At 43.3% G+C, this 22,544-nt stretch overlaps 1 protein-coding gene across 26 annotated transcripts; it reads right to left on the bottom strand.

Annotated features, from left to right (window-relative positions):
* Positions 1 to 1,650: 1,650 nt before the first annotated feature.
* On the bottom strand, positions 1,651 to 20,909 carry TPM1 (tropomyosin 1; the record flags this gene model as incomplete). 26 transcript variants are annotated; one of them, XM_082005203.1, is made up of 10 exons in its annotated part: positions 1,651 to 1,733; positions 9,681 to 9,750; positions 9,979 to 10,041; positions 10,587 to 10,662; positions 11,467 to 11,537; positions 12,004 to 12,121; positions 13,337 to 13,470; positions 19,738 to 19,863; positions 20,043 to 20,168; positions 20,796 to 20,909. In XM_082005203.1, the coding sequence occupies 10 exons, from the start codon at positions 20,907 to 20,909 to the stop codon at positions 1,651 to 1,653; spliced, it is 981 nt and encodes a 326-aa protein (XP_081861329.1). The 26 variants fall into 26 exon arrangements, with proteins under 26 accessions (XP_081861329.1, XP_081861336.1, XP_081861333.1 ...); XM_082005225.1 differs by lacking the exons at positions 10,587 to 10,662; positions 20,043 to 20,168 and adding exons at positions 8,317 to 8,395; positions 11,139 to 11,214 and having other exon boundaries at positions 1,700 to 1,733; XM_082005214.1 differs by lacking the exons at positions 1,651 to 1,733; positions 10,587 to 10,662 and adding exons at positions 7,901 to 8,395; positions 11,139 to 11,214.
* Positions 20,910 to 22,544: the final 1,635 nt, after the last annotated feature.

Here is a 22,544-nt window from a genome sequence, read left to right as displayed (position 1 = left end):
CCACTTAACCTGAAATTATTATGTATTACCTTACCCTTTCACCACTACACCAGCTGCTGAGAAAGGCACTTGTTTTCAGTTGCTTGCTAAGGGTACACTAATGAGAGATTCTTTGATGATCTGGAAGGTTATCTATACCCGTCTCCTACCAAGCCCCTTGCTGCTAGAAGGATGGACAGCATCAACTTTCAGCAATATACTATAGAAAAAGAAGGAATAAAGATTATTTTTGAATTTCTGAAGTCGCTCATTGACAGACCTCATAACTCAAATATATCTACACACATAGAAATTAGCAACCAGAAGTGAGAAGTTGGGTGAAAGGATCTCTCTCAAACTTGAGACATCATTTTGGAAGCTTTGTCACTGTATCGAAGTAAATTAACACATATTAGCAGGTAAGATATACAAATACATGGTAGTGTTTCCAGGAGCATGGGCTTCAGCGCTCATTTCCTACAGAAGTCTATAGGAGTTCCGCAATGATACTGAAAACAGTTCTGGTCAACAATGAATAATTTTGGAAAGCTCTACCATCCGTTAGGGGATAGTTGCATTCTGCACCCATCTGGGAATACAATCAAGTGATGAGAACAGGTTCTTGCCATATAGCTCTCAAAGGGCCCCTCTTAACAGCTGCAGATCCACATCAGTCCAAACCACTGCATTTTTATATGTTAGTCTAACAGCACATAAGAGGCTGAAAGCCAATGTGCTAACAGCATACCCCAATGAGAGACACTGTGCAGAAAGCTAATGTGATGAAAAATAAATCACAGGAGAGCAAAATTTAAAAAATGTCCTAAAATGTGCATTTTATTCCATATCATTATACAATGTTTACATACAGGCATACTCTTAAAACTGCTAAAAGAAAATGTGAAAAAAGTGAGGCAAATATCGGTTTATAAATTCCTCCCCCTCCCCAAAATCCACACAAATAAAATAATTTTTAGAACAATCTCTTCCAAATTTATGTTTTCTCCTGAATTTATTGAATCTTTCATTTCAACATGAAAAATACAATCGAACGAATACTCAAGGTGAAATGCTGACCTACACTTCTGTATTGAGTTGCAAGAACACAATTTAAAACCTCCAGAAGCCTTCACTTTTCTCTGTTGCTTACATACCTTTGTTTTATTGAATTAGAAGACACAAAAAGTCCAAATGCTCACAGCTCAATAAAATTCTGGTAAAAATAAATTACTGTCCTGGACAACTCCTGACTTGTCTGATAAGAAACAAAAGACTTCAGTAGAACCTTTTGTTCAAAATAGCACCATTTCCACCTGATGTCTCTTGAACATGAATCATTCTTCTTGCTAAAATTTGCAGTTGGCACTTGAGGTGGGACACTTTCTGCCACAGCCAGGATTCTTCAAAAGACTAAGCATGCTGAATTGCTGAACTCTCTACAAAGTGTAGGTAACATTTTTGTTGGGAAATGGCACATTTAAACAGTAACGTAATATAGCTTAACCCGCATATGGCTTGCCCATTTTGGTGTTTCCCTGACCCCTGCCTGATAATTTAGCAGATGTTCTCGTGACTGTGGTGAAACTAAAATAAAGACATGTTTATGGGGTTTCACGGCAAGCAAGTGTAAAAATAATAAAACAAATAATGTGGTTGCTGCTAAGAAGGTTTTCACATGTTGTTTAACTCCAGTAAAGTTTGATCCAGCATCTGATGCATACTAAGGTTTTCTTCTTTGGCATGCGCCACTTTCTCTGTTGTGGGATTAGAAAATTAAAACATGAATAGCAGTTCTTTGGAGGCACTGATTCTCAGAACATGAAGGCATGCAATCATCATTTCTATTGGAGGGTTTAGAAAGTTAAGAAATGTGCATGCTCATAAATACCGATGTCCCCAGACAACTAGAGAGAAGCCCAAATTAATAAAACAAATGGCAAGTAATGCAAGTTTAGAATTGTTTACAGCTGCATTTGTTAAGAAAATGCACTGCCAACAGAGATGTAATTCTTGCATGTTCTGGAAGCTCTTTGCTTACAGGAACGTGGGATGGTGAATGGCTTTTTTTTTTTTTTTTTTTTAAGTAAGGCAATAAACAAAGTTAGTTCTTTGCAGAGCCATACTTCAAGTTTCATGTAATTCAGAACTTGCAAGGAACAAAAAAATTAAAACTAATCTCTTCAGTGAAGTGACATTTAAGAAATTTATTTCTTCTAGAAAATAAAAAAAAAAATCAAAGTTAGTAGCTTTATGTTGCATGCACACTTTTATAGGACAGTCATTTAACACACTTATTTGATACAATAAATGAGCACAATGTTCTAGAGCTGCATCCTACCAGAATCCAGTAATAGTAACTTCATACTAATGCAAGCATACCTTTAAACTGACCGAGTATTTTCAGATGGAGCTCCCATTCCTGGGTGTTTGGGGTTTTTTGTTTGTTTGGTTGTTGGCATTTTTTTTAAAGTCAAATACAAGCCAAATTCATAGTAATGGAAAATTACTGTATTAAAGTCTCCAGATAACAAAACAGCTACAAGTATCTTTGATGTTGGTTTTGAAATATGAAAGTATGAATCCCGGTGAACATTTTTCTCTCATCCACATTTGAGTAAAAATCTCAGGGCCAATTCATGCTGTCAGGTAAACTGTCTCCCTACAAGACAGGCTGCTACTTTTTGGATACTGTTAGGTAAATGCTGTAGCTGTTTACTGAAGTGGAATGGAGCTATTGCATAGCCAAGAGCTTATTGCTCCTCCAAAGTAGGTAGGCATACAGATAATGAAAAGCCTCAACCAGAAGAAGCATTTTCATATTTTTCCAACAGAAACTGAGAATTTAATCTATTAATTCACCAGCCTGAAAAAATAAAATCAATTTCTAGGTTTCTTGCTTATTTCTACATTTACTGATTAAGTAAATTTGGAAGACGCAGTTTTTAAACAAGTTAACAATATAGTCACACTAAAGTTTAATCCTCATTCAATGCCAGTTTTAGTTCATTAGTTAGGCGACTGTTTTGCTCAAGTTGCTGGTAGAGTTGGTCTGTACAGTCAGCAGGCAGGTTAGAAGGGAAAAAAGGCAGAATGAAGACAGATTAGACAGTGAAAACAGTTAAGTAAGAGTTAATAAAGAAACTGGTCACACCACAGACAGTTCAGTAACACAGAGAAACATTTTACCTGTTTCTAGAACTCTACTCCAAGGAACAGCTATTATAACCTATGAAGAACTGGCTAAGACTCTCGTGGCAAACAGCCAAGAGACGGGTAAGTGGGAATAGAAATGGAAGAACTGCAGCTATATTCCTAGAACAACCAAGTCCTCCTTTAATCTTTATGTACAGTGTGTGGAAGATTTGTTTTGAGTGACATTTTTCTTTGTAAACTATTTAAGATGTGGTGGAACCTCATCTGCCAGTGGAAGGAAAGCAACTGCGTCACAACCAGGGTAAGTAATGTCATGAGAGATGCTGGTGGCCAACTACCACTAGGTCTGGCTCAGCCCATACTCCTTTCCTGGAGAATGTCACAGCTAAAATGGTATTTTTGGTAGGGAGACATGCTTCTGTTACTGGTATCAACACACTTTGATACCTCTAAATTGTCCAGTTGTACTTTGTAAGAAAACAAACCCAAACATTCAAAGAAAATGAAATGGAAGCATGAAAACCTGTGTTGCTCAAATACAGCAAATGGAGAGGTCGGTTCACGCTCACAGTCGAAGAGAACAGACACAGCTATGTTGTGACAATGCATTTCGTGAGCGTTGTTCTGCAGAGCGAAAGAACGTTTCATGATGGTTTTTGACTGTCTTGTTTTCTCAAATTGTCCATATTCTACTCAATAGTCTAGATTCAAACTGCACTCCTGACCCTCTTGATCCCAGATTATTCCCCTACAGGAAATGACTGTTCCTGATTCTTTTCCACAGGCTTCCTAACAGCTTCCAAAGAAATCCTCTTCCCCTGCAGGCTCTGGACGCAGCAATGTTAAAGCTGCACAGCAAGCTGGTCTGTAGGACATGCTTGTGTGGTGAGAGGCAATTCCTCACAGCTTCCTCCCCGGTCCAAACTCAAACAGCCAGCTCAGTAAAACCGGAGCACATTTCAGAGCTCTGATCCTGGACCGGTAACAACCGGGTCTTGTCTCTCTTATGAGGATAACAGCACATATACATGGAAAAAACATCGAAACCTCAGAGTAACTAAAATTTCACTTTGTTTGTCAAAGTGTATTTGGTTGTTATTCAAACCTAACAACATAATTTGAAGTAAGAACTTGATGCTTACCTTCATCACATAAAATGCCTCTAATCGAGGCAGAGATTTACAGTATTTCTCAACACCCAAAATGAGACTAAAAGCCCCAGGCAAAGCACAGGAAGCATTTACCGAGTGTACACTCAGCCCTTGATCACCCCCAGGCAGACCGTCTAGGTTGCCATTTACCACAGTGGTAGAGCCAAGGGCTGGCTCGGCAGGGAGCCACCTTAGACCAAGCAGGGAGCTCAAGATCTGGTGCAGACCCAGGGAGGCTCAGCACAGCAGAGAACACAGGCAAATGAGACATCAGAGCCAGCCTGTCAATGAGCCTCATGCACCTGACTAGCTAGACCTTGTGGGACGTACAACATAATGCACAGGTCAGGCCCAACAGTGACAAGAGTGCTGAAATATGCTGTAGTGAGAAGCCACAACAGCTCTGTGGAGTCAAGATCAGTGCAGCAGGGCCAGCCAGGAATTCTGTACACAGCTACTTGGGCATTGCATTACTCATTTCCAGTACTCTGTCCAGCAATTCAACACCCTACAGTGCAGAGCGCTGATTATGCATATTTGAAGGAAAAGGGAATATTTAAATATTGATGTTCAAAATTACTGTGTTAAAAATTAGCAGGTTCCTACATTGGATTTTGCTTTTTTACTTCTCCTAAGAAACAACAGTATTGCAAGGAATTGAGGGGAAAAACAACACTGCTGACACAATAAACCAAAACAGAATAGATTAAGGGGTTGGAGCTGCTGTAGCATAAGTTACTCCGCCTCAGCTGACAAATGACAGCTGAACATACTCCCCATAACTCTTGCATTTGTGAAGTTAATCACTTTCACTTCAGTCATTTTACAAATGCTCATCCCATTATATTTGGCTAACTTTCACACTAAACATTTTACTTTTCAGTTGCAATACAGACAGTGTATAAACCCACTTACTGTATCTGAATTGATGAGTAGCAAGTTGCTGGACTACCTGTGACTGCTGATACATACCCTGTACTTGGGCTTCTCCCCATAGCCAGTAACATTAGGACATGTGTCATGGGATAAAAAAACCGGGATGAAGCAAAGTTATCCAAGGATGGCAGAGGGGAAGACGATGCATCCATTTGCAAGCCTTATTGGAAAACAGGTTTTAGGGAGGGGAGGAAATCTAGCCTAGACTGCACTTGCTGAATAATCCTGAAGTTGAACAAGAAAGCCACATTTACATTTTCTACAAGCTAAAAACTAGAACTCAGCTATGCTATGATGAGTTTATTTAGCTGTGGTGACTTAGAAACTTTAGCAATATATACAACAACAGGTATAATCAGAAATCAATCCAGTTTAAACTGATTCATTTCAATGTGAACTGGAAAAGAACTTCTTTCATTGTGAAGAAAAAGAAGTTAAAATAATGCAATAAACTCTCTAGTTGAAAATAACAGTAGAAGAAAGCAAGGTGTCAGTATTTAATGCTTCATCCTTAATCCACGGCCAAATCTGCTGAAAGCCAATGTTTAGGCTTTCAAACCTGAAATCTGTATGTTCAACTTCGCAGCAGAATAATTTCTTTATTAGTATAACAATCAGAGTATTCCTACCCCAGTTCTGAAATATTTCTCATGAGTCTGCAATTCAAACTCACAAATCTAAGCTAAGCGTGAGAGTGGAAGTTCAGCAGCAAGATTTCAGTAGCTTTTCAATCCTATCACATCACTTATATAAGAAGTATATTGTACAGAAAATCATGCCACTTACAAAGATGTATATTGTACCAAAAAAAAAGTTAGCAAGCGACATCTTTGCTGAGTAAACGAGGTGTGGAAGAGGGGAAAACTTTTTTGCAAGACATTTAAAGGACTATTTTGGGGTGAAAAAAAGAATTTAAAGGTTTTGGTATTGCCCCTTTAAATCTGGCTCAAATATTTAAGTTATCAAACAAACACAGTTATATAAAGACAGGAAGTCTTCAGCATCAAGCTAGAAGAAAATTTCAGATTTTAAAGTGGAAAAGGACTGGTGTCAAGGACTTAACTGCTCTCTCAGCCATGCTCCCACGACCAAGTGACCCCAAGGAAGTAGTGTACTTGCAGATTTTGGCCTAACAGTAACAACTGAAAAAATTTCCATTGCATCTATTTGTCATTTTATCTGTATCAGATTTTGAGAAAGACTAAGATCATAACTGGTCATTTGACAGTTTTGACCTCCAACAATCAGGAGTAGTATTCTCATCGCATAGACTGCTATCACTGGCTTTGCAATGTCGACATTTGGGCAAAAGTGTTTACAGAAAAAAAAAAGGAAACAAAAAAATTAAATCCCTAATGGCAAAAAAAGCTATTTTTATTAATAACTGAATTACTTAAATAAATAAAAGGCAAGGGAATAGCAAAAGGGATACAGCTGGGATGTTTATTTTACATTGAGAGATGTAGAGTTTCTGTACAGCAGAGCACAAACAGAGCATGTTCTGAGACAGGTGCTAGAGGAACAGAGTCAACTAAGCTAGAAGACAGGACAATGAACCCATGAAACATCCAAAGCTTGGAAAGATGTTTTATCCAACCCGATGAAGATGTCTTTGGAGAAGTGAAGCAAAGAAAATTATCTGCATGAAAAGAGAAAGTGAGATAAGGTAGGAAATAAAAACGGTGCAGTAAAGACTTCCAAAAAAGTAGCAACAGCACAGCAGAGCCCAGCATGCCAAGACAACTTCTAGAGAAACGCCACACCATGCTGTGACTGGAATGCTACACTAGTGTCCTCATGTACCAGTAGAGTACACTTTAAAGTCCATTTTTCATTTAGAAATATCCCAAATTGAAGAAATGCCGTAATCTCTGTACACAGAGGAGGAAAAAAGAAATAAATTTGCTTGATAAGTCACTGAGCAAAAACATATGTTGACGGGAGTGGGGGGAAATTTAAAAAAAAAAAAAAAAATCAAAGCATACAAAGCAGACAACTAAAAAGTTGCGAGGAAGAGGAAGGAAAGTAATGAACAGATATAGGGATGAAATAAAGCAAAAGAAAAAAACATTTAAAATATGGGTGCATGCAAAATATATTTCAAGCTCTGAGCAAAGTGTATGTCTTGCTGAAAGCATGCTAACTTCCAAAAAGAAATTCTGGGACTAGTCATCACACCTCACAAGCACTTGAGAGCCACAACTCTCCTCTTTCCCATGTCAACTGTACAGGGTTCGTGCAAGTAAAATGTATGAGCATGGGAAGGTGGATTTAGCACAGCTGACCTCTGTTCAGAGTTTTAGGTTGATGGAAGCAGAGTCGATGTGTATCAAACACTGCACAGACTAGTCACACCTTACAATTGATCACTCTCCTACCTTCCTACCACCTAATACACTCTTTTTTTCTCCTTATGACTAAAGTTGATATTACCATATTTTTGGTACACGCAAATTAAATTACTACTACCCTCTCCACAAAACATGCAGAAGCAACCTACAATTCATTTGTCACTTTTATGTTATTTAAAACCATTTCCATACTTGTAATTTAGTGATAACAGCTGAAATTGTCAGAGCACTTAAGGAAATTTAGATAAATACTTCCCACTGTCATTAATAGAGAATACAGCTAAATCTAATTTTCTTTGAAACTTTTGTAGAAACTTTGCCAGAGAAAAAACTGTGAAAGCAGAAGAATGCAGTGTGAATGCAACATGTACTAAGGTAATTTTCTCTGGTAACCGAACACGATGGGCCTGGTAGACAATGGCTGAACAGAGGTGAACTGAAAGGATAAATGCAGAGCTACAAACAAAGGGCAACCACAAAACACAAGGATTGCAGACGCAATATGAAAGAGTAAACACAAACTCATTAGGCAGCTTACAAAATCACCATGAGTATTTACCAGGCTAGGCACAACACTCACCCACACTCTGCCACGGTAAAGAAATTGTTCATGGTATTTTGTACACCTAGTCTCACTAAAAGAATGCGTCTCCCGCTACACAGGGAGTATAATTTCACAAGGCCGGAACTGCGCAATCAATGAGGGCAGGGAAGCAGGTGCAGGCACAAGCTGGGAAGACATTTACATGGAAGTCATATCGTTGAGAGCGTGGTCCAGCTCCTCACTGATGGCTTTGTACTTCAGTTTCTGAGCATATAGCTCATCTAACATTTCCCCCAAGGGAAGGCAGAGGAGTGCAAGGAAATGGAGTGTGATCACGGGATGGAAGGTGAAGGTGGTGGCATGGGATACCATCCAGAAGCCATAGGAAAGGGGAAGAGCACACAGAAAGAGGTATTGCAACAGATGAAACAGAACAAAAATTACAAAATTAGAGAATTAAAAAAAAAAAAAAAATCAACAGTGAATAGTTTTATGCGACAAGTTCATTAACTGCTCTGCCAGTGAGTCAACCTGTGATACAGAGAAAATGAAGGAAAGAAAGTGTACAAACGAAGCAAAATCCATGTTTCACTGCCCTGGATTTTTGTTTTAACACACTTTAGGAGGGTTCACAGGAGCTAGGGAGAAAAGATCTAAAAATAAGGCTCAAGGAAGATGCTACCATTTATTTTCTACCACTTTTTTTTTTTTTTAAACCACTCTGGTTTGTGTGATGTCATAAACTCAGCTTCCTACAGCATTTTTTTTCCTTCTAAACAATTCTTTCTTCTCTGCTTCCTTCCTGAGTCAGCAATCATAAAATTTCATGCCCTCTATGCAGAAGTCAGCCTGCCATGCCAAGCAATCAAGCTTCTTAAAATCCTAAACTTAGCATAACGCATCTAAATAGTAAACTCCATCTAACTTCTAATCACAAAACACTACTGAATTATTTTTCTGGAGGGAGAAAGCACATTCTACTATTCTACTGCAGTTCTGAAAAATTTATCAAAACCTTACACAAACTCTCTGAAGTTAAATAAACTGTCCTTCTGATTATGTATACAATCCATTAGCTTTACTGAAAAACAGCAACTGGTCTATGTCACAAAATGCCTGCCCTGACCCACACTTACTGCAGCAATAAATTAGGTTAGCTTGCTACTTTCCTAATTATTACAAACATAACTAAAAAGCTGTTGAAGAGCTGTGTAAGATGATGATAATAATACTTATCATCTAATCATTTACCCTATACAATTCTATACCTCCAAGTAGAAGAGTGTAAAGCAAAAAAATGGAAGGAGTCTTGAGAACATGAGAGAAAAAGGAACAAGCAAGAGCAAAACACTGTTCACCTGAAGCATTTAAGTTATCAATACATTTCAATAGGAAAACATTTTTCCTATTTTACTCTTGAGGCAGACCCATTTATACAAGCAGGACAAGTTAGGTGAGTAGAATTGGGTGCTGAAAAGAACCAACACCACCACAGAAGAATAAAAGATCTGCATTTCTATAGTAAGGGGTGGGTGGGGGGCACAAAAAACAAACCACCAAACATACCTTCTAGGTCATCAATGCTCTTCTCCAGCTTGGTTACTGACCTCTCAGCAAATTCAGCACGGGTCTCAGCCTGAAGTCAAAACAAATACAGACTACTTTAGGAAATATACACACAATACTTACAAATACAGGAGCAACAATTCGAATCAGGAAAAAAGTACAATGAGAGGAGACAAATAATAAGACTGAACTGTCTCCAAAATGGTGTGTTCATCGTTAAAGCATCAAAGTAGTGTTTGTATTAAAAGAATTAAAGTTGCATTGGAAGATCTGTTGTAAAGAACAGCTCTAATTTTACCTCCTTCAATTTGTCAGTAAGGACTTTGATCTCCTCTTCATATTTGTCTTCTTTCTGCGAGTACTGTAATTATAAAGGGGATCACCGATATTAGACCAGGTATTCTAAATATACAAAAAAACTCCCACATTCGAGACTCTCTTCTAGAAGAAGAAATTAATATGGGTATAATGAAATTAATTCCATTTACCAGACTGTGGTAATACACAGTTTATTACAAGAACCAAACTTCCCTTGAGTTATATTCCAGTGCTATATGGTGGGAACTTTGAGTAGAAATTAGTACCCCAGTTTTAAAGAGAAGTGGCATTTGGAGAAATTTAATGTTAGCACACAAGTGCCATTTTGAGGGACATTCTATAAATAAGTTAATATCCTGTCAGACTACTTAACAGAATATGTGGTCAAATAATACTGACCTATTTGGAACTAGAAAGCATGCTAGGTTCCGATGAGAGCCGAATATGAATTGAGTAGGAAGTCCAAATGCTTCTACTGACAATGGCCTTGCTGACATGCTGCTAAGTGATCAGCATATAAAGAAAACCCCACAGGCCAATCCAGATGACAACGTAAGGGACGCATTCTCACATAAGTCTCTAGCCTACCTTCTCAGCCTGAGCCTCCAGCGACTTCAGGTTGTTGGTCACAGTTTTCAACTCCTCTTCAAGCTCAGCACATTTGCTGTTATTTCGGAAGGAAGGCAGGAAAGGGGCGGATGGAAGATTCAGTCAAGCAAAAGAAACAGGAGAAAACAGGGGGAGAAAGATAGAGAAAAATGAAAACAATTACAGAGCAAAAGAACAGCCTCAAAAGCAGCTGAATCCATCACAGATTGAAAGCAACTCTTTACGATGTCAAATACCATTTCAAGTGCACATTAAGACGACGACCAGACAGAAATTATCTACAGCCCTTGGCTTACACAAAAATATTTACATATGAGACAGTTCAGCTTCTTTTTGGCTGCACAAGAGATCAGTTTTAAAGGTAAAAATGAATACATAAAAGAGACCAAAGAAAGCCACCAAAGCAAGATGCAAAGAGAGTAAAGAGCATAGTGAGGACTTATTTGTTGCTACTGAGTGAGCTAACTGGCTATGAAAGCTGAAAGACTTGAGTTGCAGTTAAACCTAAAAACTGTTTATTAGTGTCAGTACCTTATCCTCTGCAGCCATTAATGCTTTCAAGGTTTGATCCATTATTCTTAACTGTTCTTCCAGCTGTCGGACTTGGCTGTTAGTGAACACATGAAATGCACAAAAGCCATTCACAAAATCAGTGTGCAGGTAGAGCATGCAGTGACAAAACACACGCGCACACACACATATGAATGCATTTACTTGGGCGTTGACCATTTAATTCAACCATTAGAGTAAATAAGCAAAACATAGCTTTGAGCTGAACACAGTGTACTGCCAACATTTCATGCTGTTACAGTTGTCTTGTAGCACCTTCACACACATCTCAGGGCAATTCAACACTTACCTTTCTGATAGCTCAGCACGTTCCTCAGCCCGCTCCAGGTCACTCTCAATGATTACAAGCTTACGAGCCACCTACAAGAAAAGGCGAATGACAATCAGGGATATTATGTTGCTGCAGCACACGTCACCTATTTCTACAGCCTACAAAGCAGGGAGTTGGGTCTCTCTCCGTTTTTTGATCAACATGTGAGTTTTGATCATGTGACATCTAAATTACTCATTTGAGTCTTTGTTATCTAACATTTTTCAAGACCTCTCTTTCATTCACCAAAAGGCAACTTAAAAATATTTTTCTCCCTAAGAGACCACGGAATATTCTCAACCATTTTACTGCAAAGATCCAAGCACAGATCTCCTGCCACCTTGCCCCCTGAGGTATTTGGGTGCCCATGTTTCCTGCCACAGCTGCGGCAAAGAGTGGTGTTTGTGATCTTTTGAACTTACAAGACAAAATCGGGAGGGAAAAAAACAAAAAAAAAGAATTACAGGCACAGCCTACAGGTCTTTAGAAACAGCTGACCTGCGCTCAAGAACTGACCTCTTCATACTTGCGGTCAGCCTCTTCAGCAATGTGCTTAGCTTCTTTAAGCTGGATCTCTTGGATTTCCATCTTCTCTTCATCCTTCTGGGCTCTATTTTCAATGACCTTCATTCCTCTGAAAGACGTGAAAAACAGGAAATGCAAGGTTCAGGGCTTGCCAGTTTATCTCCAGCTCTACTACTACTGGAGTACGACTTTCAGACAGGTATATTAAGGTGAATGAAGCACGTCAGATACTTGATTCTTCACACCACACCTGCGCATTCACACTTCAGAAAGTTCAAAAGAAAGAAGCACGTCTTACGAAGAAAGAAAATTTAATATGTTTAGCTCTTGCCACAGTTCAGCTGTACTATTCTTTTTCATTTTAAACTGAAGGAAAATTGATCTTATACAAAGGTAAATAAAGGGTCTTGCTTCTAAAGACTTAATAAGATGACTAAAGACATCTGTGCTTTTACACTCGCCATGAAACAGCATGTTATAACCCCTGCAGGACTGACAGGCATTATATTCATGGGCCAAACAGATTTCTGTGAGTTTTGCCATGTCAGATCACTGAAGCCCTCTGTGCTCTGTAACTCCTGCATAACAGGATCTATTGCCCCTTCCATGCATGTTCAACCCGAATTCTCTTAACTATTTCACAATGCTATGTGAGTCTCAGGTGCTTTTCTTTTCAACAGGCTACATCGTTAGTGAGGTAGAAGTACACATGCAGAATACATAGGATTCTTTCCCGATAAAAGGTACTATCACAGATATAAAATACAATTTGTAGAAGAGAGAAGATCTTCCAAAGGCACGAATCTTGAGTTCCTAACTTACTTTAAGTACTTCTGGAAATGCCAGCCTAAATCTGAAGGAATTATCATGCTCCCACTCCTTTGCTCACCTTCATATACCAATCTCACCAACAGGAGAAGCAAAGCCTCTTCCAGCACTTTGCAATTCTCCAGGTGAGATTTTCTACCCAAAATGAAATCAAGAATCACCCGACAAGAGTGTGCACCACCCTGAAAAAGTTGTCATCCAAATAGAGAAGTCGGGCTGGGCCAAGCAGTTTTCCCAGGATGTGGCATGATAGATCAAAAGCTCTACCCCACTTAAATCTTATCTTTACAACTGAGACACAAAAAAGAATTCATGCCCACACATTTTGGACATCACTACAGACAAGCTATGACTGAAGACAATGTAGGCAAAGGAAGAGTGGATTACATATACCCAGAGACATAGGAGTGGTTTAATTTATTTTCCTAACTCACACCCTGGCAATTATCATCTTTGTCATAAGAGTAACGATCCATTCAAGAGTGGCCCCACCCACCTTTCACTCTCATCCGCAGCCTTCTCTGCTTCCTCCAGCTTCTGCAGGGCAGTAGCCAAGCGCTCCTGAGCCCGATCCAACTCTTCCTCAACCAGCTGGATGCGTCTGTTCAAAGAAGCTACTTCGCTCTCAGCCTAAGCACAGGAAGAACAGAAATTAATTCATAATAAGGCACACATCGCCTCTTGTAAAAGATTATCCCATGTACCTGCTAGTGCCATTTAACAGCACTTTCTGACTTCATGCACTAAAAAGCCCATACAGAGAAAGGTACATGCCCTCATTGAATTGTGAAGTTATTGCTTAACGGAGGAAAAAGTGATTAATGCTTCCTTTAAATGAAGCACAGCAAGGGCTGTACAATTTGTGCTAGAAAGAACTGCACTGAAAGACTTGGGAACGATACATAGTTATTTTCTGTTATTGTATTTGCAGACATGAACCAATTATAGTCTCTTCCCCCCTTTTTTAATCAAATCAACACAAACGAATTACCCTTTTCTTCTATGTTCTCCCAAATCCTTTATTTATGACCTTTTGCCATATTTTAATGAGAATTTACCAATATTTCCCGAAGTTCCATAAGAAGGGTTCAGCATGAACATGTAAAAATGCACCTAGATCAGCATGTGCAATGAGACAGCTGACACAGAGAAAGCATGAGAACATTTAAGAAATGCCCGAATACCCACAAGTTTTGTTTACAGGCAAGCTATGCAAGAGCTGACAAAGGCGGCACCACCAGCAGAGGCTACATCTTGGAAGGGCCCTGGTACAGGCAACAATAGCTTAAAACACCTATTATTCCCTCGCCCATACTGTCATCCTCAAACTTCCCCCAGCTCTGCCTCTCCTGCATTACCTGTTCACTTAATCTTCTGTATAACACTTGCAACTCATCTGCCTCTTATCATTACATGCTTTTACTTCTGACATTCTCAAACCTACACTTGCTTAAGTTGCAGAGTAAGTTCTCTACCAGCCTTCTCGTAGTAACCTCATTATTAAACTTAATTTCTTTCAAACGGAAATTTCATTTATTTCAAAATCAAGCTAAATATATATAAAAAAGGTGATTATTCTAAAAAGTTAATTATTTCAAAAAATAACAATTACTCTTAATTAGTACTGAAAACGATCTTGCTATATATGAGGAAGTACCCATCTGAATTTCCTATGAAGTTGGGTGGTGGGGAATATCAACCCTCTATCAAAATTAGATACCAAAGTATCAGTTTGGTACTTTTTCTTTAATTAAACATTTAAGGAACTGTTATTTGTTGCTTTTACTAAGAAGAGGCAGCTGGGTACAGTTGGCCATAGCTAAAATTATGTTGTACATAACACAAGTAAGAAAAATTTACATACCAAGTAAAAAACTTATACGCTAAGTAAAACAACCTTCCACATAACAGTAACACTGCTCCACTAGAACGATTGGAAGGAACACAAACAGGTAAGCAAATATGTATTTGAATGGTAAAGAGTACTGGCAGTGAACATGTAGAACAAGGATTAGAAGATACTTCATCCTTAGAGACCCACATTAACCCAAATATAAAATCTTTTGACTATGTAATCAAGCAGTAATACTCCAAACCTTTATTTTCAGACTTCTGCCTTTAAACAGTAAGAATTTGAACATTCTGATTTGAGAAAGAAAACAACGCTTCATAAATGTTACCCTTGGAAAATCTGTAACGTTACAAGTTAATTATTATCATGTCAAGACTCCTCATCACGATAAGAGCATGCAATATGCTTAGACAACACTGGAGGACTAAAGTTCAAGTTTTTACTTCCTGCTCCAGTAACTCAGTAAGGGTTTACCAACCGGCCTTATATGGCCCAAGTCATTCTTCTGCGGAGCAGGACTTCTCTCCTTATATGGTAAGGAAGGAAAAAACCCCAGTGACATTAAGGGGCACTCCCACAGCTAACAGACAAACATAACCTTCTGCGTTTTTGCTGTAGCACTTATACACCACATATTTTTATAATGAGCGATGACATGGCTAAGTTACCACGGGGTGTTAATTACTACTGTTGTAAGAGAGATTCCATTTTCCAGAAGAAGGAAAAAAAACGCATTCTGCAAATGGGATTACCAACAGCCCCTTGAGATGCATGCACTCCAAACAGAAGAGATGCTTTTTTAAGGCAATGGCTGCCAATCACAATCTTGAAACTTTTTGGTTGAACAATGAAACGCTGTAAGCTGTGATACGTTTTGTCCACAGCTTTAACTTTTTCATTGTTTGCATATCTGTATCTTGCATGGGAAGGGAAAAAACCCAACAAAACAACCCTAGCTGCTCACATGCTATATACATGTAAGGCATTACACTAAGGGAAGGGTCAGACTCACACCTTAGCTTGCTTGCTGCAATGTTCTCAAAGCCTCCCTCCTCAAGCATGCAGAAATACAGCTGTGACAATAACAAAAAATCCATACATAGCTGGCATTATAGAAGAGGCACAGATCTACATGTGCCTGTGAGTTCAGTTTTCTGCCTTTATTCACACCTCCAAAAAAAAACTTAAATGCAATGTAAGTGTACTCTGCAGAATTCCACATCATCCGCATAAACCAACTCCAGGGAAGAGATGAACATTAACCTTTAGGATCCTAAACCTTATAGCAATGTGGCTGAGCTCTAATTGGAAGGCTTCACCAGCAAGCTGTCATCATTCTTCCAGTGCTATTCCTTCTGCCACAAAAGGTAACAGCAAAGCTGCCCATTTTTATGGGGACTCCTTAATATATCGTTTAAAACAACATGTGTTACCGAAAGTAGGAAAATTGATGTCCATTATTCCACACAGCTGAGAAAATTAGTACAGGTGTGGGTTTTTTTTTTTAAGGCAGAAACCCTTATGAAACAAGTTAATGACTGTGACATGATCCTTCACTGAAAAAAATGGATATGAGAACTGATTTACAAAGAAGCAGTAGTTACACAAGTGTAAGAAGCCATACTTTGCTCCTTGGGAAGATTACCAGCAAATAATCAGAAGGCTCTTCTTTTGAGCTTCCTGCCCAGAATGTGCAGAAAGCCCCACATTATAAGGCAACTCAATAATTAGCATTTTTTCTACTGTAATAAACTACATGAATAAAAAATTCATTCTTTTGTGCGTCACTTTTATGCAACCACTGAAGACACTAAAACCACTGCAAAGAACACTGTACGTTTTATAGCAGCAAACGTTACGTTACAGCTGCTAGAATTTCCCAAGGTCAGTGGCAAGGCAAACAACAGCCATCAGATTTTTGTTGTAACTGCCACCCATAATTACATGTTTCTGCTACATGAGTCTGTGCTGCTCACACCTGATCTCAGCTCTGCCTAAAACAGTGCCTACTGTTCCTTTCCCATCTTAGCTAGGGTTTTTGACAAGCTAAACATACTACAGATGTGTAGTGACAGGGGCCATATGATCACATTGTTGTGGTGTTTTCAGGTACTGTGGGTAAGTACTCGGACGTGGCCATCTCAGTCCCAAATACATAACCTCTTAACAGTTGCCATACTGGCTTTCCATAGCTGAACTGGTTTCGATAGGATAAGCAGACAACCGGTACTTAGGGAAAAAAACCAAACCAACAAACCTCATAAAAGCTTGCTCAGAACCTAATACAAAGCATCTAATCTCAATCATCTCGCCTAAGCTCGACCTCATTCCAACTCAGCGTTTTGCTGTTAGCCAGCAGACCTAGTGCGGTCTACTTACGCACCGCAGCTTCATGTGCCCCACGCACCACTTTGGTTACCGGGCCGGAGAGTACAGCACTGCAGGCCGAAGATCGCAGTGATCCACTCTTCACCTGCGGCCCCGGGCCTACCCGCCGGGAACAGCGGCCCCCGCCCGCAGCGCGGGGAGGCGGGCGCCGCCGCGGCCGGCAGGTAACCATTTTGTCGGAGACGGCAGCGAAGGAAGCAGCCGCTCGACCCGCCGGCCGGGGAGCGGCCAGGGTCGGCCGCGCCCCGGGACCCACGCCCGGCGCCCCCCGCCCGCTCCCACCGGGCCGCGGTCCCGAGCCGGGCCGAGCCGAGCCAGCGGTTCTACCTCCTCCCGCAGGGCCCGCTCCTGGTCCACCTCCCGCTGCAGCCGGCCCGCCCGCTCCTCGGCGGCGTCCGCCTGCTCCTGCAGGCTCCGGATCTTCCTCCGCACGGCCTCCAGCGAGCTCATTGCCGCCATACCCGCGCCTTGCTCGGCCTGCACCACCTCCCTCCGCCCGCCCCAGCCCCGGAAGTCCCCCCGCGCCGCAACTTGCACCAGGGAGGGCACAGAGGCAGGCCCCGGGGAAAGGCCGGCCCCAGCCGGGAGAGGGCTCTGCGGCGGTGCCGGGCGGGGCCGGGCCGGGCGGAGGCGGCCGTCGCCAGGTGGGCGCGCTGGGGTGGCAGCGCCCCCTGGCGGGTCGGCGCGCACGGGTGGCGGGGGTTGGGGCCCGAGCCCGGCTCCCCCCAAACCACCCCCATAGGAGCGTAATAAAATGATACCGAGCAACCTGCCCCCGCCAGCTGCAGCTGCACCTGGCCCAGCTCCTGAGACACGGGGAGGGGAGAGGGAGCTGCGGCTGCCTCCTCCTAGGCGGGGCGGCTCCGGGGATATGCGCGGCTTTGCCCAGGTGAGTCATACTGGCGAGGTAGTTTCCTCATCCCCCTGCATAAGGCGAGTCCACCCCAGGGAGCCCGCATTCCCTTCCCTGCCCGTGTCTTTTTCCTAAGGCTTGGAACTATCCAAACTAGTAGGCAAATACTGGGTCAACTGCAACGCCCCAAAGATACTCCACATCACCAAAAAAGAAAGACATTCTTAAAATGTCAGACATACTCCATGCATACCTTTACACACAGCATTTATCTTGGTGAAAACAAACCAGACACTTGCCTACCCTCTGCCTGAGGGACGACTGCAAATAAAATTGCCCTCAACTAGCTTCCAAACGCTGTTTTCCAGCAAAGGAAAATGGCATTGGGGTTGGTTAGGAAGACCTTTCATTTCAAAAAGGGAGTCTTGTAGCATTTCTCCTGCCTTCATCCTAGGCGAGCTATTTCCAAATAGTCTGCATACTTTTCCTTATAAGGAATATCTCCCATGGATCTATATGTGGTTCCTTTGAACAAGTTAAATAAACGTCCTGCTAGGAAGCTGCCTCTCATCTATGCAGCCATACACAGAAGATGACAGACATCTGATCCACATTATACACACAACCCCTCTCTCCCGCTCCTATGCACACTTATGTTTAGTTCTTGAGTTCTCTTTCAAAGCTATACAACTTAACTGCCATACTGAAGCGAAACCTTTTTTATCCTTTGTTAATTTTAGAAGTAAAATGAGATAAAAGCATGTTGACTTTCATGCAAAGTGGGGTTTTGTAACTTCTGCCTTTCTAAAAGTATCCTTCCTCCCCTTGAAATCCTTTGCTTGCTTCATCTGTGGCAACTCTCTTTTTATTATGGCTTTAAGGTTAATTTTTTAAAGATGAGTTATAGGAAAAGGATGGTCATCGCTTTGGAATCACCATGGTTTCACCTAATCCTGTAATTCAGACCTGAGGTTTACTCGGGGAGAATTGGATTGTACAGCAGCAATCACAGAGATCTGGACCTTAACTGCAGAGACAATAAACTCACGTGGTTCCATGCATGCAATACATTAAATGCATGTCAGGGGCAGGCAGGTGGGTGGGATGAGGGCCTGGGAGAGGCACAAGCTCTTGCATTATTACCATATAAAGTGCTGAGCTATATATATCTCCCAGCTTGCTCCCAGGATCCCTGTCCTCTGAACTGCAAACCTAGCAAGTATCATCTTCTGGACAATTTTCTCTCACACAAAACCGAGTTTTTCTTTGACAAGCGAAACAGTTCCAGTGATTTCCAGAAAAAATCAGCCTAGGAGATCTTTTATCTCAGGAACCAGTGAGTGAGCCAAACTAGTATCTAGCAGCGGTTCTAATGCACGCTTGCCTAGGAACTGGAACTTCACTCTTGAAGACAGAACTAGCAGCCCATGCTCTTCTGGATCTCCTTGCTATTATCTCTCTGATTCTACTTCACTATCAAGATAGTGTTGTTCCAGCCTGAGCTGTTTTCCTCATCACCTGAACAGACAATCCACCCTTTCTTTACTTTCATGTCTAGAGTGGCAAGTACACATGAAAAGCACGTGTTGAGTGAGCAGAAATCCAGTCAAATGCCTCCGACAGTGTGCAAATCTCATGCAAGGAGGCAGTGCTGTGTTTCCCACTTCCCTGCCCAGGAGGTTCCTGGACCCTGCCCTCAGCAAAGCTTTGGAGCGCTGCTTGGTAGGAGTCCTGGCTGTCCTGTGCAGAGGGAGTGTGTGGTTTCTGTACTGGGGTGGTGGTGAAAGGGGTGGGGGTAACTTACATCTGTGGCCTTTTTGTCAGCCAGTTCCAACTTTTCCTGTGCATCTTTAAGGGACTCGGAGTATTTGTCCAGCTCATCCTCAGTGCCCTTCAGCTTCTTTTGTAGAGCCACCAGCTCGTCCTCCAGCTGTGATACGGGTGGAAAGTGGTGGAGAGGGGAGGGCGGGCAGGAAAAGGTGCAGCAGGCAACGTGATCGTGCAAAGGGAGAAGTGCAAGTGCAGAAGAGACAGAAAAGGACAGACAGACAGAGAGAGAGAGAAGGAGAGACAGTTAGATTTTCTTTGCTTGCAGCAAGGGCACGATACCTTGGCAGCATTCTCCTCTGCGGAGAGGAGGCTATCCTCAGACTTGTGTAGCTCTTCCAGCACTTGATCCCTTGCATCCTCCGTCACATGCAATTGCTTTTCCAATTGCACAATGTCATCCTCTAACTAGGTGCACAAGAGGAAATACAACGCACAAATATGTTTCTCCCTGGGCTTAGAAAAGTGGGAAATTAATTTTTGAATCCCTCTCCCTTCCTCCCTCCTCCTTCAGGATCTCCCAGAAACGTGCACAATGTGCCCCCCTCCCCCAAACGAATAAAGCCCCAGGTGTAAAGGAGAGGGGTTGGAGAAGGCCAGGAAAATGGGACACACATCTAGAAGGGAGAGTGCGGGGAAGCTGGAATCGGACAAGTCTGCTGGTTGGTGCTGGAGGGAACGAACACAGCTTTAAGTGTCCTTTGCCAGATCGCAGCACGTCTGTCCATTGCTAACCAGGTGCTCGAGGCAGCCCCTCCCAGCTGTGCCTCTATGACAAAGGCAGAGAGGCCATGCGGCTGTCCCAGGGCCCCACTCCCCAACTGGGGTGCTGGGGAACGACCTCCGGCCAGGGTGAAGCTCTGCCTTAGGAAAAGTTCGATCAGTTCTGCGGGGGTTGGGGGGGGGTGGGGGGTGGAAGGAGAGGGAGGCGGGAAGACGAGAAGGTACATCGGGGTAAAAAAATAGAGAGCGAGCGGAGTCGTCTGGAAAGACTTGCGCCCCGGCGCTGGCTGCGCCCGGGCTCTCGGTGCAGACCTGCTTGCTTCTCTCCTCCGCTGCCTTCTTGTCCGCTTCAGCTTGCTCAGCTCTGTCCAAGGCGTTCTCCTTGTCCAGTTTCAGCATCTGCATCTTCTTCTTGATGGCATCCATGGCGGCGGTGGGCTAGGGCGCGTCCCCGCGCGAATTGCACCCGAAAGCAAAACTTGAAAAGCTGTAGGACAGCCCCGAGTCCGAGACCCAGCCGCGGCCCCCGAAGGAGCGGCGCGGAGCGGCGCGGAGCTGCCGGTCGGCGGGGCTGATCCGTGCGGGACGGGGCGCCGGCGGAGTGCAAGCGGCGGGCAGGGAGCGCCTCACAGATATGTACTTTCCCAGGGGGCTGACTGCATTCCTCCAGACATCCAATACTTTTTTGGAAAGGGCTTTTTCCCCCCCCCCCGCCCCGTTCGTCCCTACCCCTTTCCCTCTCTCACTCCCCCCCGCCTTTTTTCGGAGGCTCAGCGCTCCCATTCGCTGCTGCCTGCCATTTGACCGTAGATATGCCTATATATGGGATGCGATGGGCGAGGTAAGGCGGCGGAGTAATTTGTTCCCATTTCCAAATGGGCAGGACGGGACGTTCCGCTGCTACTCCTGAGAGGAGAAGGGAGGGGAAAAAAAAAAAAAAAAAAAAAGAGCAGCAAACCAGAGCCCGGGGAGCGGAGGAGACGGCCGCGCAGGCTGCTCGGGGCGGGCAGGGCGTCGGGGTGATACCAGCCTCGTGCTGGAGCGGTTCCTACTCGGGGAAATCTGTCTGTTTTAAAGCAGGAGGGTGGCGGAGCCGGCCGCACTAGGCGGCAGGGGAACACGCGGGGCTGTGGGGGGACACACAGCTGGAGGAGCAGTAAGGGGTGAACCGCATACACCTACGGAATGACTGCATTTTAAGACCTTTCCCCCTGCAGCCAGAGGCGGGCGGCGGGGTCGGGCGAACGACAGTCTACTGAATAGTCAGGCTGCAGCAAGTGCGGGCGGCGGGGTGCTGAGGCGGCCCGTACAGCGCCGAGCACGAAGACCAGACTTCGCGGCGAGGCCTTGTCCGGGCGGGCAGGGATGCGGGCAGGGCAGGGCTTCCGCCGGGACCCACACCGAGAGGGACGGGGCTGAGATGCCAAACCCCATGGGCAGGTGACCATCGGGGGCACAGGAGGGTTCTCCACGCCTCCCCAGGCCGTGCCGGGGCAGAGCAGCGCTGTCAGCGGCTGCTAGTGCTTCCCCGGTCTCCCACCCTCCGCTGCAGCACCTCGCTGGGACCTCTGGCTCTGCAGGGGGACGTGCCTCCTTGCCGCACGTGCAAGGGGCGCAAACGCTGAACTGAAAAGAAAAGGCAGAGGAGAGTTACTCGAGCGGGAGAGTGGCGGGTCGGCTGCCCTCCTGGGGGTAGCCAGAGCTGCAAGGGATGGAGCCCTGGAGAAGGTGGGACAGAGAAACTGGCTGGAGAGGTGCCTTGCACCCTCTGCCTTGCAACGCCAGCGGGAGACAGGCAGCAGAGGAGACAATTAACAAAATAACATATAATTAAGCAGAGACCTATTTTTGCTTCTGGCGGGTCTCTCAGTCTCATCAGCGCAGCGAGCAAGATACAACACGCTCTGTCCCCACGACGCACGCTGCCTTGTACAGTGCAGAAAGCACACAGATGTGCACAAGCCCCACAAGATTTGGGTTGCACAAAGAGAAAATTAAGCAGCCTCCTTCTCTGTGCTCAGTACTTGCAGCAGAAAATTCCTCGCTGGTGCTGTCACTGGA

This window comes from Phaethon aethereus, assembly GCF_964289735.1.
Source record: "Phaethon aethereus genome assembly, chromosome: 12".
In the NCBI taxonomy this organism is placed as follows: domain Eukaryota; kingdom Metazoa; phylum Chordata; class Aves; order Phaethontiformes; family Phaethontidae; genus Phaethon; species Phaethon aethereus.
The sequence above is the reverse complement of the archived record's forward strand: the minus strand, read 5'-3'. Positions and strand labels throughout refer to the sequence as shown.